Here is a 13,622-nt window from a genome sequence, read left to right on the forward strand (position 1 = left end):
CCCCCCCCCCCCCCCCCCCCCCCCCGCGCAGCAGCAGCGTGCTCCGCGGAGAGTCGGCCCCGGAAAGCTAGGCTGGTGTGAGAAAGCTGTTACCTTTTTGGTGGTCTAGAACGTGTAACGGCAAGGCAGCTCCACCAGCCTGAGAAGCAATGGTCATTTGAACGTTAAAGAAACTCTGGGCCTTCAGAGCCTTTCCGCCGTGGCATCACCGAGAAGCAGGCACGAACGAGGGACTCACAGGAACACAAAGGGAGAGAGGCAGATGGATGGAGGGGTTGAACCACGAGGCTCAGCTGGCACAGCCCTGTCCGAGGGGCAGCTCCTGGTCCCCAAGAGCTTCTTGGGCAATGGCTCGAGCCACCACCCGCCTCCCCTCCTGCAGAGAACGGTTTTACCACCCCACGGCGGCCTGGTTGAGCAGTCGCAGCTTTCGAACAAACGCCAAATAAATAAGAGGTAGCAGGGAAGGAGGGACAGACATTCCCAGAGAGGGGGACAGGCTCCACGGTGCCAGCTATGGACTTCTCTAACAACAGACATTTGTTCACACACAACTTTCTAGGAAGCTTATCAGAACCGCCAACAGAACATTAAGGGTGAATAAACCTTTGTTTGGCTAGATCTGCTGCTTTAGATGCTGAACTTCAGAACCAAAAGCAGGGAAAAAGTCTCACGTAAAAAAGCTTCCACGTGAAGGTGACCAGCTTCTCGAGCCACATCCTCGTGGAAAGGGACAAAACCAGACTTACCTGCAACACCACCAGTGACCCGGGCTAACGGAGAGCCAACCCATTCTCTGAGTTTCGGGAAAGGACAGAGTGGTGTGTTAGACTCAAAGATTAAATTTGGCCTCATATTGCACACGTTCAAAGGGCGCAACCACTGCGGGGGAGGCAGAAAGTGAAGCCACTGAGGAGCACGGACTGGCCCTCGGATTAGCCCACACTGACCCTCGGACTAGCCCACACTGCTGGGTAAAAGAAAGACAGGGCGGGGAGCGGGTCGAGGGGAAAGTTAAGAGGCATTTCAATGCCAGATCCAAAAACCGTTCTGCATTCAGTCAACTGTGAAAAGGACCCGCAGCCCATTTCCATGGCGTGAGCCAGCCACCCAGACCCTGGAAATGGGGAGGCCTGGGAACGTGCATTCACACCTCCTGTTCTACGCCAGCAGTCTGCGAGTTAACACTGATTGACCGTCATCCTTCGCTGTGTTCATGATGAGTCTCGTTGTAGTCCATGATGTGCAGCTGTCCAACACTGTCCGGGGTCGGGGGGGACGGGTGCGGGCCGTCTAGGCTCGGGGGGGCCTTGCCTTCCGCACCCGGGTCTTTGCCCGGTTCTGTCTTTAGCGTTTCAGAAAGGCTACTGATGGTCACGCTGTCCTCGTCACACTGGCTCTCGCTCTTATTACGAAATAACTCTCGCGCCTTCCTGCCCAGGAAGCTTTTCGAACTGGGAAGGGAGCCGACGGTGGTCGGGATGCTGGTGGCGGGCTCTCCCGTGGTCGTCTCCCACCGACTGCCGAACGGGCCCGCCCTCTGGCTGGGGGGCTTCTCCGGGGTCGAGAGCTCGCCACTGCCGCCCCCTCTGCTTCCACCGCCGCCCCGCACACCGGCGGGCCTGGGGGGCTTGGTCTCACCGTTGTGGCCAGGTGCCTCTTCGTTGTGCCCTGTTACAGAATCCGAGCAGCCGTCCTGACAACAGGCAAGCCTGTAAGAAAGCCGGGGAGGACAAAAGGGGTGGTGTTGGCAGCGCCTGTGTTCTGGAGGCACGCACGCGGACACTGAACGTCACGCTTCAGAACGGAGAGCCCGAGCATGAGGTCTCAACGAGGGAAACCGAGTCACGACGAGGGACAGCAGAGGAGATCGCACACGTGAGCACTTCTGTGACCACATCCAGCGATTCAGGGCCAAGGACAGGGACGCACAGAGACCGCTGGGAGCCGTGAGCAAGAGGAAACCGAAGTGCCACAGCCCCGCCTGATCCAGGGGGACGGCTCCTTACGCCCCACGACACGGGCCCTGTTCTGCTGCTGACTGGCGCCACCTCTGTTCTTACCTTTCTTCTGCCGCTTCTGCTGCTTCTGCTTTCTCTTCTTCAAGTTTCTTCAGGAGGCTGTCCTTCTCCAACCTGCCGTATAAATCTAAGATCTCCAACTCAAACACCTGGGTGATCCTCTTCTGAGCCTCATACCTGCTCTCTGCCGCCTGCAGCTGTCCTCTGAAACACAGGCGGCCCCAGAATATAGGAAGCTTTGCTTAACGCACACATCACTGCAGAAACCTTCCCCCGTGGGAGTTACCTGGCCTGGAGTTTGACATCCTCTAAATATTTCTTCTGTTCCAAAAGAAGGTGGTCTTTCTTGGCCAGGTGAGATTCCAGTTCCAAAATCCGTTTCTGAGAGGTGTCGAGCCTCTGATTCTGCTGGAGGACGTGGCCTCTGTTTTTTTCTAGTTCTTTCCGATATGCAGCTTTCATCATTTCCACCTCCTAAAAAAAAAAGGGGGGGGGGGGGCGATTGGAGTTAGTCTTTTTAGAAAACGAACGTGCCACGTCCATGTTGGAAAACCAAGGCGGTAAGCACTGAGAAGGTACTCTGGGCCAGTCCTGGTGGAAATCTGACTTAGTACAACTTTTTGGAAAGTAAGCCGGCGGTAAGTATTAATCTAATACCCCTTCCTAGAAATCTACCCCTGAGGAAATCATCTGAACCACAAACAGACATTTGGGCACAAAAGGAATCATCTCAGCATACTGAGAAGGGCAAAACACTGGAAGCACCGTTAAGTCAAATGTCAGGAAAACAGTTAAGTGAGTTAAGGCCCATTTCATAAGTTTTTAATAAACTTACAGTTTATACATCAGTAAAAGGATTTTTAAAAAGCAAACTATAAAACCATGCGAATAGGATCAACTATGCAAACGCTGACACTCACAAGCATCAAAGGAAACTAGGCCAACGTTCAGTTATAGTTTCAACATACTGGTGTCGCGGGTCTTTTTTCGTTTGTGTGTTTGTTTGTTTCTTTTCCCCTCACCCTGACGAAGGGAAAGCTGGTGGGCATGGCCCGGCCTGGCAGGGTTGCTCAGGCAACACGGCACTGGCAGATCAGGTGCCCCATAAGGTTTGGTGATCCCGCCAGGCAGATGGCCGGCCTGCTGACAGACTAAACCAGCTGAACCCAGGACAAGTGCACACTCACGCTCAGAAAAGACACAGAAAGAACGCTCTTCTAACAAGCATGTGTTACATTTGCGTTGTGCGTTTTTACCGTGGAAAGATACACATATAACTTACATAGATTTGTTTTTCTCAAAAAGATACACCATAAGGAACAAGGCAAAGAGCTTCCATGGAGGTGGGCCTCAAAGAATAACGGTGAATGCTTTCTTGGCGTGAAAGGCCACAGATTTAAGCTCAGAACTGGGCGCCAGATCACATGGCCATGCTGGCTGTGCCCAAGGGCTCCAGACTTGCTCACATTAGGTGAACAAATCAGACCTCTGACATAAATGACAGCAGTTCTTCATGGAGAATCAAAGTACGGAACTCGGAACATCCGCGTGCTTCCACTAACCCTCCCGATCATCCCGTGACGTGCTACACCAACACCTACCGGCCGTGCCCAACCTCTCAGATACCCACCCCACCTCCCCCACTTGACTGAACAGCAGAAAGCCTGACTCCAGGCCCAAGGGCAAATCCTGGCAGGTTCAAGGCAACGACTGAGCTAAGGATGGGCACACACGACACAACCCTGGCTGATAACAAGGGTGGGACGTCTGGTGTGAGACCCGCAGGAAGCGTCCTCTCGTCTTCCGTGGGACGTCGTGGGGTCTACCTGTGACCACTGCACCCGCAGCTCACGCCTCGCAACCACCAGCACAGTGAGTCCGAGGACGAGGGTGCCGCGATGGGTCAGGTAGTGCCGGAGACGGAAAGAACTGGGTTTTGTTTTTGTGGTTTCTTGCTTTTAAGTAATCTCTACATCCAACCTGGGGCTCGAACTCACAACCCCGAGATCAAGAGTCACATGCTCCACCAGCTGAGCCAGCCAGGCACCCCAGAACTGAGCTCTTTGATGCTGTCCCTAAATTGCTGACTTGACCAACCCGGGACTCACCTGTTTTGGGACTTCTTGTCAAGCGAAATAAATAATGCAACTCCTTATCGTTAAGCCAATTTGGTTCCTCTTGTTGTTACTGCTTACGGCGGCAGGCATCCTGACTGCTACAAGTCAGGGTCAGCACGTCCATTTCAGGGACGATGAAACGGGGCCCAAAGAGGCCAGGTGGCCTGCTCGGGGCCCCAAGAGTACAAGCCTTCCAGCCGAAGGACAGCAGCACAGAGGCCAGCCCAGCGGCACTCTCGGGGGCGTCAGGAATGCGTATGAGTAATAAGGATGTTCGGGGCTGTCCTGTCCTGAGGTCTGTCTCCCCTCTGTCTTTTCCAAACCCCTTAGACTTCCAGAATGACTGGTGGCTGGTTTCTAGAGAAAGTTCCACACTTAAACGTCCTACTAAAGGGAGTCTGAGTCTGATAGCTGAGAGGAGCTGAGGAATAAGGGGTAACTCTATTAGGAAAATTACCTCTCTCTGCTCCTAAGCCTACTCTGTACATTTGGCCCAGAAAGATGCTTTACAAAGCACAAGCCCGAGAAATCCTGAAAAGAAAGCCTGTGTGTGATGGAGAAGTTAGTGACAGGAAGCATCTGAACATTTACCATTAAAATTCCATTCCAACTCATTCCCAACTCGTTCGCTAACATTACCCGAGGCTATTTAGAAAGTGACACAAAACTTCTGCCTCAACACCACGGGTGAGTCGCTAATTAACGTAAGATCATCCCGATGCCGGCCTTGTTGCCAGAACTGAACCACGATCTGCTGAAATTAAACCCAACGTTGAAAGGAAGAAAAGTTACGTACACTGGTATATGCCCCCAGTCCTGAGAGTTCTGTTCAACAGAAGTGGCTCCCCGTCCTTTCCTTGTCTCTCTCCCTCCGTCTCTCGGGGCGGGCACGGGCAGAAGAGAGACCCTGCCAGCCACTGTGTACCAACTCCCACGAGCTGCTTTCACTTGCACCTGACTTAGTCTCACAGCGAGCCAGCTGGGGGACATCAGCTCGTGCGACGGCCGAGGACGCTCACCCCAGCAGGCCGGCGGGGGCGCGGGGAGACGGCCGCCAAGAACACTGAGCGGGCTCTCAGGAAACATCTGTACCAACGTGTCCTACGAGCCCCGCCCCCGCCCCGGGCCCGGCTCCCCGAGCCCGGCTCCCCGAGCCCGGGCCTACCTTTGTGGTGTCCGAGTGCTTGTTCTGCAGCTGCTCCAGATACAGCTCGTTGACCTCCCCAAGGACGAGCAGCTGCCTGTTCAAGAACTCCATCTGCTGCTGGACCGACTCGCTGTTCGAGAGCTGTGACCACAGCACAGAAACGGGCAAAGTGAAAGACCCCGCGACACAACGCAGGCCAGTGGGCATCAAAGAGCACCCAGCCAGGAGCGCGTGATCTCAGGGCTCGGGCACGATAACCGCTCCCTCGGCTTCAAATCCCCTCACACGACGGCTGGCGGAGAGGAAGGCGTCCAAGGGCAACGAAAATGGGCAGAAGAGCACTTCAAAACTGTGCTGTGCAAAGGGGACGCAGCCCAGGTGCATGTCATCAGAGTGGCCACCCACAAGATGCCCGGAGAGGACAGGCGTGCGTACGACAGTCACCGCAGGGACACGATGTCCAGGGTTAAAGCCCAGGAAAACTCACTTATTTCCTTCATAAGTGATCTCTACACAGTGCAGTGAATCCCAACAAGGGAGGGATCCTAGCTCAAGAAATCTCTGTGAACCAACTTTTCAAGTTTATGTAAACGAGGATTTAAAAATAAGAGTTCCGGAGCGCCTGGGGGGCTCAGTCGGTCGAGCGTCCGACTTCGGCTCGGGTCACAAGCTCGCAGTTGAGGAGTTCGAGCCCCGCGTCGGGCTCCGCGCTGACGGCTCGGAGCCCGGAGCCCGCTTCGGATTCTGCGTCTCCCTCGCTCTCTGCCCCCCTCCCCCCACCGCCCCGCCCACTTGGCTCAGGCCAGACAGATGTGCTGCGGAGACCGTCCTGCACACTGGAAGGGGTTTAGCAGCACTAGTCCCCTGCCCGCTCGGCGTCGGTAGCACCAAAAACGCCTCCACACATTGCCCGGCGTCCCCTGGGGGGGTGGGGCCGGGAGGCCAACCCTGGGGGGAACCCCGGCCACCGGCGCACAGGCCCCATTGCAAGGAAGCGCGCCAGCAAGCTGTGTGAGAACAGACCGCGCCCGCCCCATTTCTTACCTTCTGGGAGACCTGACTGAGCAGCAGCTCGGTATGGCACACCTTACTGTTGGCCTTCTTCAACTCCAGACGCAGCTCTGCGATCATGTTCCTGCAGTCCTCCAGCTTTGTCTGCCCAAAGAGACAGGCCACGAAGTTACACAGAACCCGTGGGCCACGGCACCGGCCCACAGACAAGCGGGAAAGCCCAGGTTCCCTACTGCTCTACTCTTCTCGGGCCATCGGGATTTAGTTTCTTAGTTTCAAAAATTTAGCTACGGTTCATTTCTGGAGTTCCTGATTTGTTTGGCAAAAGAACGAAAAGATCTTGGACCCCAGATCTGCACCGCAGAGTCGTGGGGCTGCAGAGCAAACTCACAGCGGCGCCATGAGGAGACTGTGTTTGAGGGAAACGCAGTGACATCTGTCGGTCACTGTGCGCACTACGCCCCGGAGGCAGTTCAGGGTTTCAGGATCAGATGTGCTCGCTAGTCCCTGGGGATGATGTCATATCTTTGCAAAGCAGGGTTCGGGTGTTTGCGGGGATAAAAATCGCCCTGTGAAAACCAGCGTGAAACAGGAAATGAGGGCGCCAGTCTCCAATGTGATTGCAAGATCTGAGACTCCACGCGGTGCCAGACGGGCAGGCACGGCACTGGTCAGTTATTGTGGACATTTAAAAACGAAATTTAAAAAAATGTAAAATTTACGTGTGTGATTTTCAAACAGCGACTGCGTCATCAGGACGTAAATACTAAGTCGCTCAGATCTGCTCAACGAGCGGAACCGTCAGGTGTCTCCCTTGGCTGCGGAACGCCAGGGAAGTTCCCCAAACGCCAAGGGAGGCTTGTAGGAACCAAGAGAGCTGGGAAGCCCTGCCTGACGTGAAACCCGCGTCCGGTGGCATCGGAGACCAGAGCCCGCGTGCTGGCTGCGACGGACAAGGCGCCCTGGCGCCCTCCCTCGGCTAGCCCCCGCCCGGCGGCCGCCCGCACCTGCAGCTCCTGGCTCTGGTTGTAGAACTCCTCTCGGTCGTGCTGCAGCTGTCTGATCTGGCTGTGGAGCTGGGTCACCATCGTGTCTCGCTGCTCCTGCAGCTGACTGTTTCTGGCTTGTTCCTTCTGCAGACTGACCTTCCATATCTGGATGTCCTTCTCTTGTAACTTCAGCTGGTCTTTCTGACGGGGACCAAGGATGTGATCATTTTAGCCGTCTGCCACCGTGGGCGGTGAGGCTCGAGGACGAGGCATACCGCGGATGTCTCATGCAGACGGCCACGTGCCACCCTGCCACGGGAACCCCGGGCCCAGCGTCCGCCAGCTCACAACTGTCCAGCGTGGCTCGAGGTCAAGGGTTAACCAATTTCACAGTAGCAAACGGATCACAAGATGCCAGAAGAAATTTTCCCAGGGGCCGACTGCCCCTAGTACCTTCAAAAGCCCTAACCATCAGCTCTGGTGTAAGACCTCTCATACACGCTATCAATTGAGGTCACTAAAAACGAGGAACGTTTACCAACTACCCACCCAGGCACCGCACAAGCAGTCATGTGACTTCTTTACGTTTTAAAAGGCAAGTGCTGCTGTTCTCATTCCCATTTTACAGAACGGCTAACAGAGGCTCCGAGAGGCTTCACCACTTTCCTAAGGTGGTAAGTGGTAGAGCCACGGTTCAGCCTCTAGGTCCAACTGGCTTCTCAACTGTGCTACAAGATTTTTGCCATAGAACAGCTTTAGGAGAGCTGGTTTCATATTTGGAGAAACAAAATGATCCGTTGGCCCTGTTGTCATCACAGCCAATTACGCACAAACAAACAGGTCCCTTGTCCCACGGTGTCCGAGGGCGGCAAGCCAATTCGGAGATCCGGCCGGTCACGCTTCGGCCTCGGAGACCGAGCGGCGGCCCCTGGCCCCACGGGGAGCACAGCTAGGCCTGAACCCCCGGGCCTCGACGCAGCTGCTGCTGTGTGCAGACTGTCGTGCTGACACGAGACCACACGCAGCCTCGGCCGAGCCGCCGCCCCAACCCCCCCCTCCCCTGGATGCTCACCATGGCGGCGTTGTGCTCCTCCAGAGCCGCCGCCCTGGTCACCCGACGGAGGAGTCGCCTGTTCCGGAGAGCATGCTGCTGCCTCTTAAAACGCTCATAGAGCAGCTGGTTGTGCAGTAAAAGCAACTGGTTACGGAGGGTGCGGATCTCATCTGAGGGAGGAGAGCCTGATTTTAAAGCAGAGGGAGGGTGGCAGAGATGCCTTTTACAGAAGGTTCGATCGAGACCCTCCCATGGCTACTAGCCCAAGAAACGCAATTCTTCAAGAAACAGATCAGCACTCCTTTTGCACACGACCACGTGGGTCTTGGCAACAGCCATTCGTTAGAAGGGGAAGACGACTCACTACCCATCTCCGCTTTAAAGGAACACAAGAGGGTACGATGCGGGAGGACTCCCGGGGACTTTCCCACACCGTTACTCAAGGCTCCCCTCTTCCCTCCCGTCGTGCTCTCCCCCAGGCACGTCTCTGGTACCACTGGCCTCCCTGGGGTCTTTTCGAGGGAAGCCCGGCAGGAGGGCTGCACGTTCTGCACTCCTGCTCACAGGCACTTGCCATGTGCCACTTGTCAAAAGTAGGAAATGCTGGCTTCCCAACACCTGACACGCTAGAGGCCAAGCAGATATGCCAGCTGGAGCCGTAGCAAGGGGGAGACCCGTTCCTACAGCGCATGCCTCCTCCAGGGACAGAAAAGGCGGCAAGCACACAGGACCCACACAGGCTGGGTTTGGGGCTCAAGTAACAACTTTACCTCCAAAGTGGGTCCAGTCGACAGACTTGCTGGGTAAAGACAACCTAGGAAGAAAGGTTTGGGGTGAAACAAAGTTACCGAGCTCGCCTGGGAAACCTCCTCCGGGCCTTTCAGTGCAGCAAGGCTAGAGCCCTTCCTTGCGGTCAAAGCATCAGAGGGATAAGAAAGTTCCAATCGCCAGGGCCGTGGGGAGTTCGAGGCAGCAGCATACATCGGATGCAGGGCCGGCGCCCACACCAAGCAGGACCCAGTCTCCAGGGTGGAGGGGCCCTCGCTCGGTGCGCGCTCAGGCCGGCCTTTGCTCGGCTCTCCAAGGCGACAGAGTGATCAAACACACTGCCGGCTATTTCAACCCTCTGCACTGCACTACACAGGCAAGTAGCCAAGTTTAAGGAGAAAGTAGGTAATTTACCTGAGCGTGTTACACCACATCTCATTCAAAAAGAGAAATCTCTTGTCAAATTCCACCTGAGGTTATTATATGAGAGACCCTGTTTAGCAACAGCAGAGGATTCAGGCTCTGGACTGGGGATTCCCTTACCCCCTCCCTAGCTAACCGGTGCAAAAGGTAATAAATGAAGGGTTGGAACAGTGGCTTGGACAGGATTCGTCTAAGAAACCCTACGTGTGAGTGCGGGTGTGGAGGAGGGGGCAGGCCACCCCAGCCTCGCACTGAAATGCTGCCGACTTTACCTTCCCTCCAAGGAGCTGTGTCACCAAAACAGAAAGAACAATCTACAGCTAGATAAGGAAACGCCAGGACAAACCTCCCTGTCCCACCTGAATACCACAACCTCATCCTCCGATTTTCGGAGCAGCCGTGAATGTGTCTGAGCTTCGTCACGGTACGGCGGCACAGGTCGGTGGCCCCGGGACCGCCGCGGTCAGGTGCGCGTGGACGCGACACAGTCCCGCACGCGCAGAGGCGCCAGACTGGAAGGGCACTGACAGACACGGGGGAGCCAGCTGCCTCCATGAGCACGGGGAACGAGTCCCATGTCCGTCCCTGACTGCCTGTATTTTCTGATGAAACCAGACATCGAAAGGGAAGAGAACGGGCCGGGGCCTTACCTGTTCAGCTCCTTGCTGTGTGCGTCCGCTCCCTGCTGTATCAGTCTATCCAGTATTTCCACTGGGGAGGTAGAGGGCGCACGGTCTTCCTCCGCGTTCCCTTTCGCTTTCTTTAACAGTTCCTTGGTCTTCTTGCCGACGAAGTGATGGGCGGTCTTTGGCAACGCCACCTCAAAAAGATGCTCGTAAGGGGGAGGCTGCCCACTTCCAAGGCCCACACCCCTCTGAGGCGGGATTTTACAAGGGCTGGGAGTGAGGATGTTGGTCTCCAGCGAAGCCTGGCGCTCCCTGTTCCCGGCAGGGCTCTCGCTGGTGCCTCCACAGGGCAGATCTATGGGAGTAAAGGCTTGCTTTGGTGCGTCAGGCCCAAGCTTGTCCAGGGAGGAGTTTAAAGGCTCAGGGTTCACACTGGTGCCGTGAGCGACGGAGGCGGCCGAATGGGTCTTCCGAGGGCAGCCCGGGAGACTGTCCCGGTAGAAGGGAGAGTCGAAGCCTCCTCGAGGAACCAGGAGCTCGGCGTCAGCTGTGGTGATCTCGGAGAGCTCTTTAGATATTGCCGCTGAGAGGAGGGAGGGAGACAGGAGGCGCCACTGTAAACGGGCCATCTGGGCGAGGCCGGGCCGTGCGGGGCTGTGTGATGCCGAGTGCCACCCGGAGCGACACGTAAGACCCAGAACGAGACTCCCATCTTCTACCCCCTAGAGAAGAAAAGCCCAGCAAGCCTGGGAGCGTCGACACTAAATCCCGGTTTTAGGGCACAATGAGCGCTTTGTCATCGAGTGGCGATCCCGTCCAAGCCCAGAATCCCACACCTCACCTTCTTCTTTATCTTTTTCAACACTATCTTCTTCCGAGGCCAGGTCCCCTAAAAACCCTGGAAGGTCACTGAGAGTGACAGAACCTTTGCTGCCAGATAGCTCTTCTAAAGAGAAACAAAGACAAGGCGAGTCAAAAAAACACACCAGTAACCCCCACAACCGTAAAGCTGTTCCACTGCAGAAGATGGCCATCACGACTCGTCCTGCCGAGTGCATGGAGGAGCACTCGGAGCGGTTCTCCCTGGAGCTACTCCAGAAAGCTATAATCAAGGGTCTAATTAAAGGTATGGAAAATTAATCCCACAGAAAATAAAATCTTTTTTTTTTATAGTTTTATTTATTTTGAGAGCAAGCAGGGGAGGGGCAGACAGAGAGGGAAAGAATCCCAAGCAAGCCCTGCACTGTCAGTGCAGAGCCCGACGAGGGGCTCAAACTCACGAACCGTGAGATCATGACCCGAGTCGAAACCAAGAGTCGGACGCTTCACTGAGCGGCCCCCGGGCGCCCCCAAAATCCTCTATTCTAAGGTCTCAGGGAACAGATAAAACCGTCTGACCAGTGCAAAACACAGGCACTCCACCGCAATAGCTTAAAAGCGCTTTTTTGGATGTTATTATTAGATTGGTTTTTAGAACTGATTACGTTTCATTATCTCTGGGCTTCACCGTTTGTGGTGTTCCAGAATTTTCTTGTTTCCACATCTAACCCAAGAGGAGACAAGCAACGCCTAGCGTTACCCAGAGACCTTACCTAATCCTCTGTCATTCGGAAGATGGTGTTGTCTGTGTAGACAGGGCCTTGCTGAATCTGTTCTCTCTTCCTGAAAAGACAGGCATCATTTACGTGACAAGGCATGAAACTGCGTACGTGTTCTCTTATGTAAGAGAAATACCCTAACACGTTACGAAGGAGTTTCAAGTTTAGCTCACTGGTTCTCAAAGTGTTTGGTACCAGGATGCCTTTAGAGTCTTAAGAACTGAGAGTTCCGTGAGCTTTTCCTTTATGGGGTTCTATCTATTGATAGTCAACCGTATTAGAAATCAAAACAAGAAGTTTTTAAACACTTAATAATTCACTTAAAAAGAACAAGCCCACTACGCGTAAACACGAACGACATAACCTTCTATGAAACGCGACTATAGCTCCCAACACAGAACTGTAAGAACTCGAGTGAGAAGACTGAAGCGTCCTCCGTGTCGCCAGCTGTCCCGGCTGGACGGCAGATTCCCGCCCTGCCTCTCCCTGTAGCCCTGCCACGCGCTACCCTGGCAACGCCGCTAGGCCCCGTGTTAAGCAGCCACGCAAAGACTTAATCTTTCCTATCACACCGAGACCTGACGGAGTCATTTCGTGAACTTAGGTACAGCGTGGACTCTGAAGCCGTGGCACCTGCCCTTTGTCCCGTGTTCGAATCCACTGGCCTGCTCTGTACCCCGAACGCACCTTTACGTCCGCCGCCTCTGGTAACGCCACACGCGGAAACATTCGAAAGGCGCTGGCTCGCCACGTGGCGCAGAGCTCCCCAACGTGCAAATATTCACCATGCGACATCGAAAACTCAATTATTCCCCAAGATCCCCAGGACTTTCCGGTCTCATCACAAAAGTCTCGGGGACACCATCCAGATCATGGTAGCAGAGAGCAGCCATCTCGTATCCTGACCTCACCTGAGAGGTGAATTTTATCACTGGCAACAAAGACTGTGCGTCGTCTATTTTGAAGTGACAGGCTCAGCTGGTCACGTAAGCAATGGCCTGTCTCCTACTCAGGTCTACGTAACCGCAGTCTGTCTGTCTGTCAACCGTTCCTTCAAATAAAACCGGCGCTCCATGAAAAACGCAGCTGGTCCAGCACCAACTCAAGTAACGGCACCAGTGCCCATGAAGTAGCTTGTGTTTTATCTCAGAGAATCGTAAACGTACGTGGTCTCAAGGGTCGCGATGTCACAAAATTAATCACTTTTATTGCTTTCTATAGAGACTCTTAAGGTACTGGTGTTTTTGGTTTTTTATCTTCCCCCCCTTAAACTGAAGAAACACGTTAAGGAAGAAGGAGGCAATGCCCCCGGACGGTTTGGCGCCCGCCCTGATGTGTGCCGGGGGGCCGGCTGTTCCCGCCCACCATACTGCACGCGAGAGCAAACGCCGACCGGGTCAGGACGGCAGAGCAGGTTAGTATTACTGAGAAGGCAGTCGACCTACTGGGTCCCCGAAAAGGGTTCTGGGGTCCCGGGGTCAGCAGATCACAGCGCGAGAGCTGCCCTTTAGCCAGTATTTCCAGTTGTTCTGATCCAAACCCATCACGTTTCAGGTCCAGACTCCACCTGACGTAACAAGCTTCCTTCCCAGGGCGAGGTTGCCCATGGGTCACCGTGCGCAGGCAGAGGGACCGCAGGCAAGCGCGAGCGTACCTTCCTGGGGGGCGTGGCCGTGGCCTGCAGGACGGATGGGTGAACGTAGTCGTCCGGGTGGCAGAGTGGGGCTGGAGGAGGAGACGTTGCTGGGGTTCCCAGAGGAGTCCCTTTTCCACCTGTTCACAGACGACGCACACGCCATCACTAAGCCTATTAGAAAACTCTGAATTTTTTCCAACTGGACTGTAAAGAAAGCCGCCAGACTTAACTT

General features: G+C 54.9%; 1 protein-coding gene across 12 annotated transcripts in view; it reads right to left on the bottom strand.

Annotated features, from left to right (window-relative positions):
- Positions 1–590: 590 nt before the first annotated feature.
- The window catches only part of TSC1 (TSC complex subunit 1), a 46,436-nt gene continuing 33,404 nt past the window's right edge, over positions 591–13,622 (bottom strand). For 11 of the 12 annotated variants that reach the window (XM_040482746.1, XM_040482756.1, XM_040482754.1 and 8 more), the window contains 12 exons: positions 13,409–13,527; positions 11,749–11,818; positions 10,998–11,102; positions 10,181–10,739; positions 9,110–9,153; positions 8,358–8,524; positions 7,304–7,486; positions 6,330–6,440; positions 5,304–5,426; positions 2,308–2,495; positions 2,064–2,225; positions 591–1,712 (listed from right to left, as the gene is read on the bottom strand). In XM_040482746.1, the coding sequence (XP_040338680.1) occupies positions 1,199–1,712; positions 2,064–2,225; positions 2,308–2,495; positions 5,304–5,426; positions 6,330–6,440; positions 7,304–7,486; positions 8,358–8,524; positions 9,110–9,153; positions 10,181–10,739; positions 10,998–11,102; positions 11,749–11,818; positions 13,409–13,527 (2,345 nt within the window). In that variant the 3' untranslated portion in view covers positions 591–1,198. The remainder of the gene's footprint in view (positions 1,713–2,063; positions 2,226–2,307; positions 2,496–5,303; positions 5,427–6,329; positions 6,441–7,303; positions 7,487–8,357; positions 8,525–9,109; positions 9,154–10,180; positions 10,740–10,997; positions 11,103–11,748; positions 11,819–13,408; positions 13,528–13,622) is intronic. The other variant, XM_040482757.1, reaches the window with a different exon arrangement.

The sequence above is a fragment of the Herpailurus yagouaroundi genome, unplaced genomic scaffold (assembly GCF_014898765.1).
Source record: "Herpailurus yagouaroundi ecotype Mexico unplaced genomic scaffold, PumYag 160, whole genome shotgun sequence".
In the NCBI taxonomy this organism is placed as follows: domain Eukaryota; kingdom Metazoa; phylum Chordata; class Mammalia; order Carnivora; family Felidae; genus Herpailurus; species Herpailurus yagouaroundi.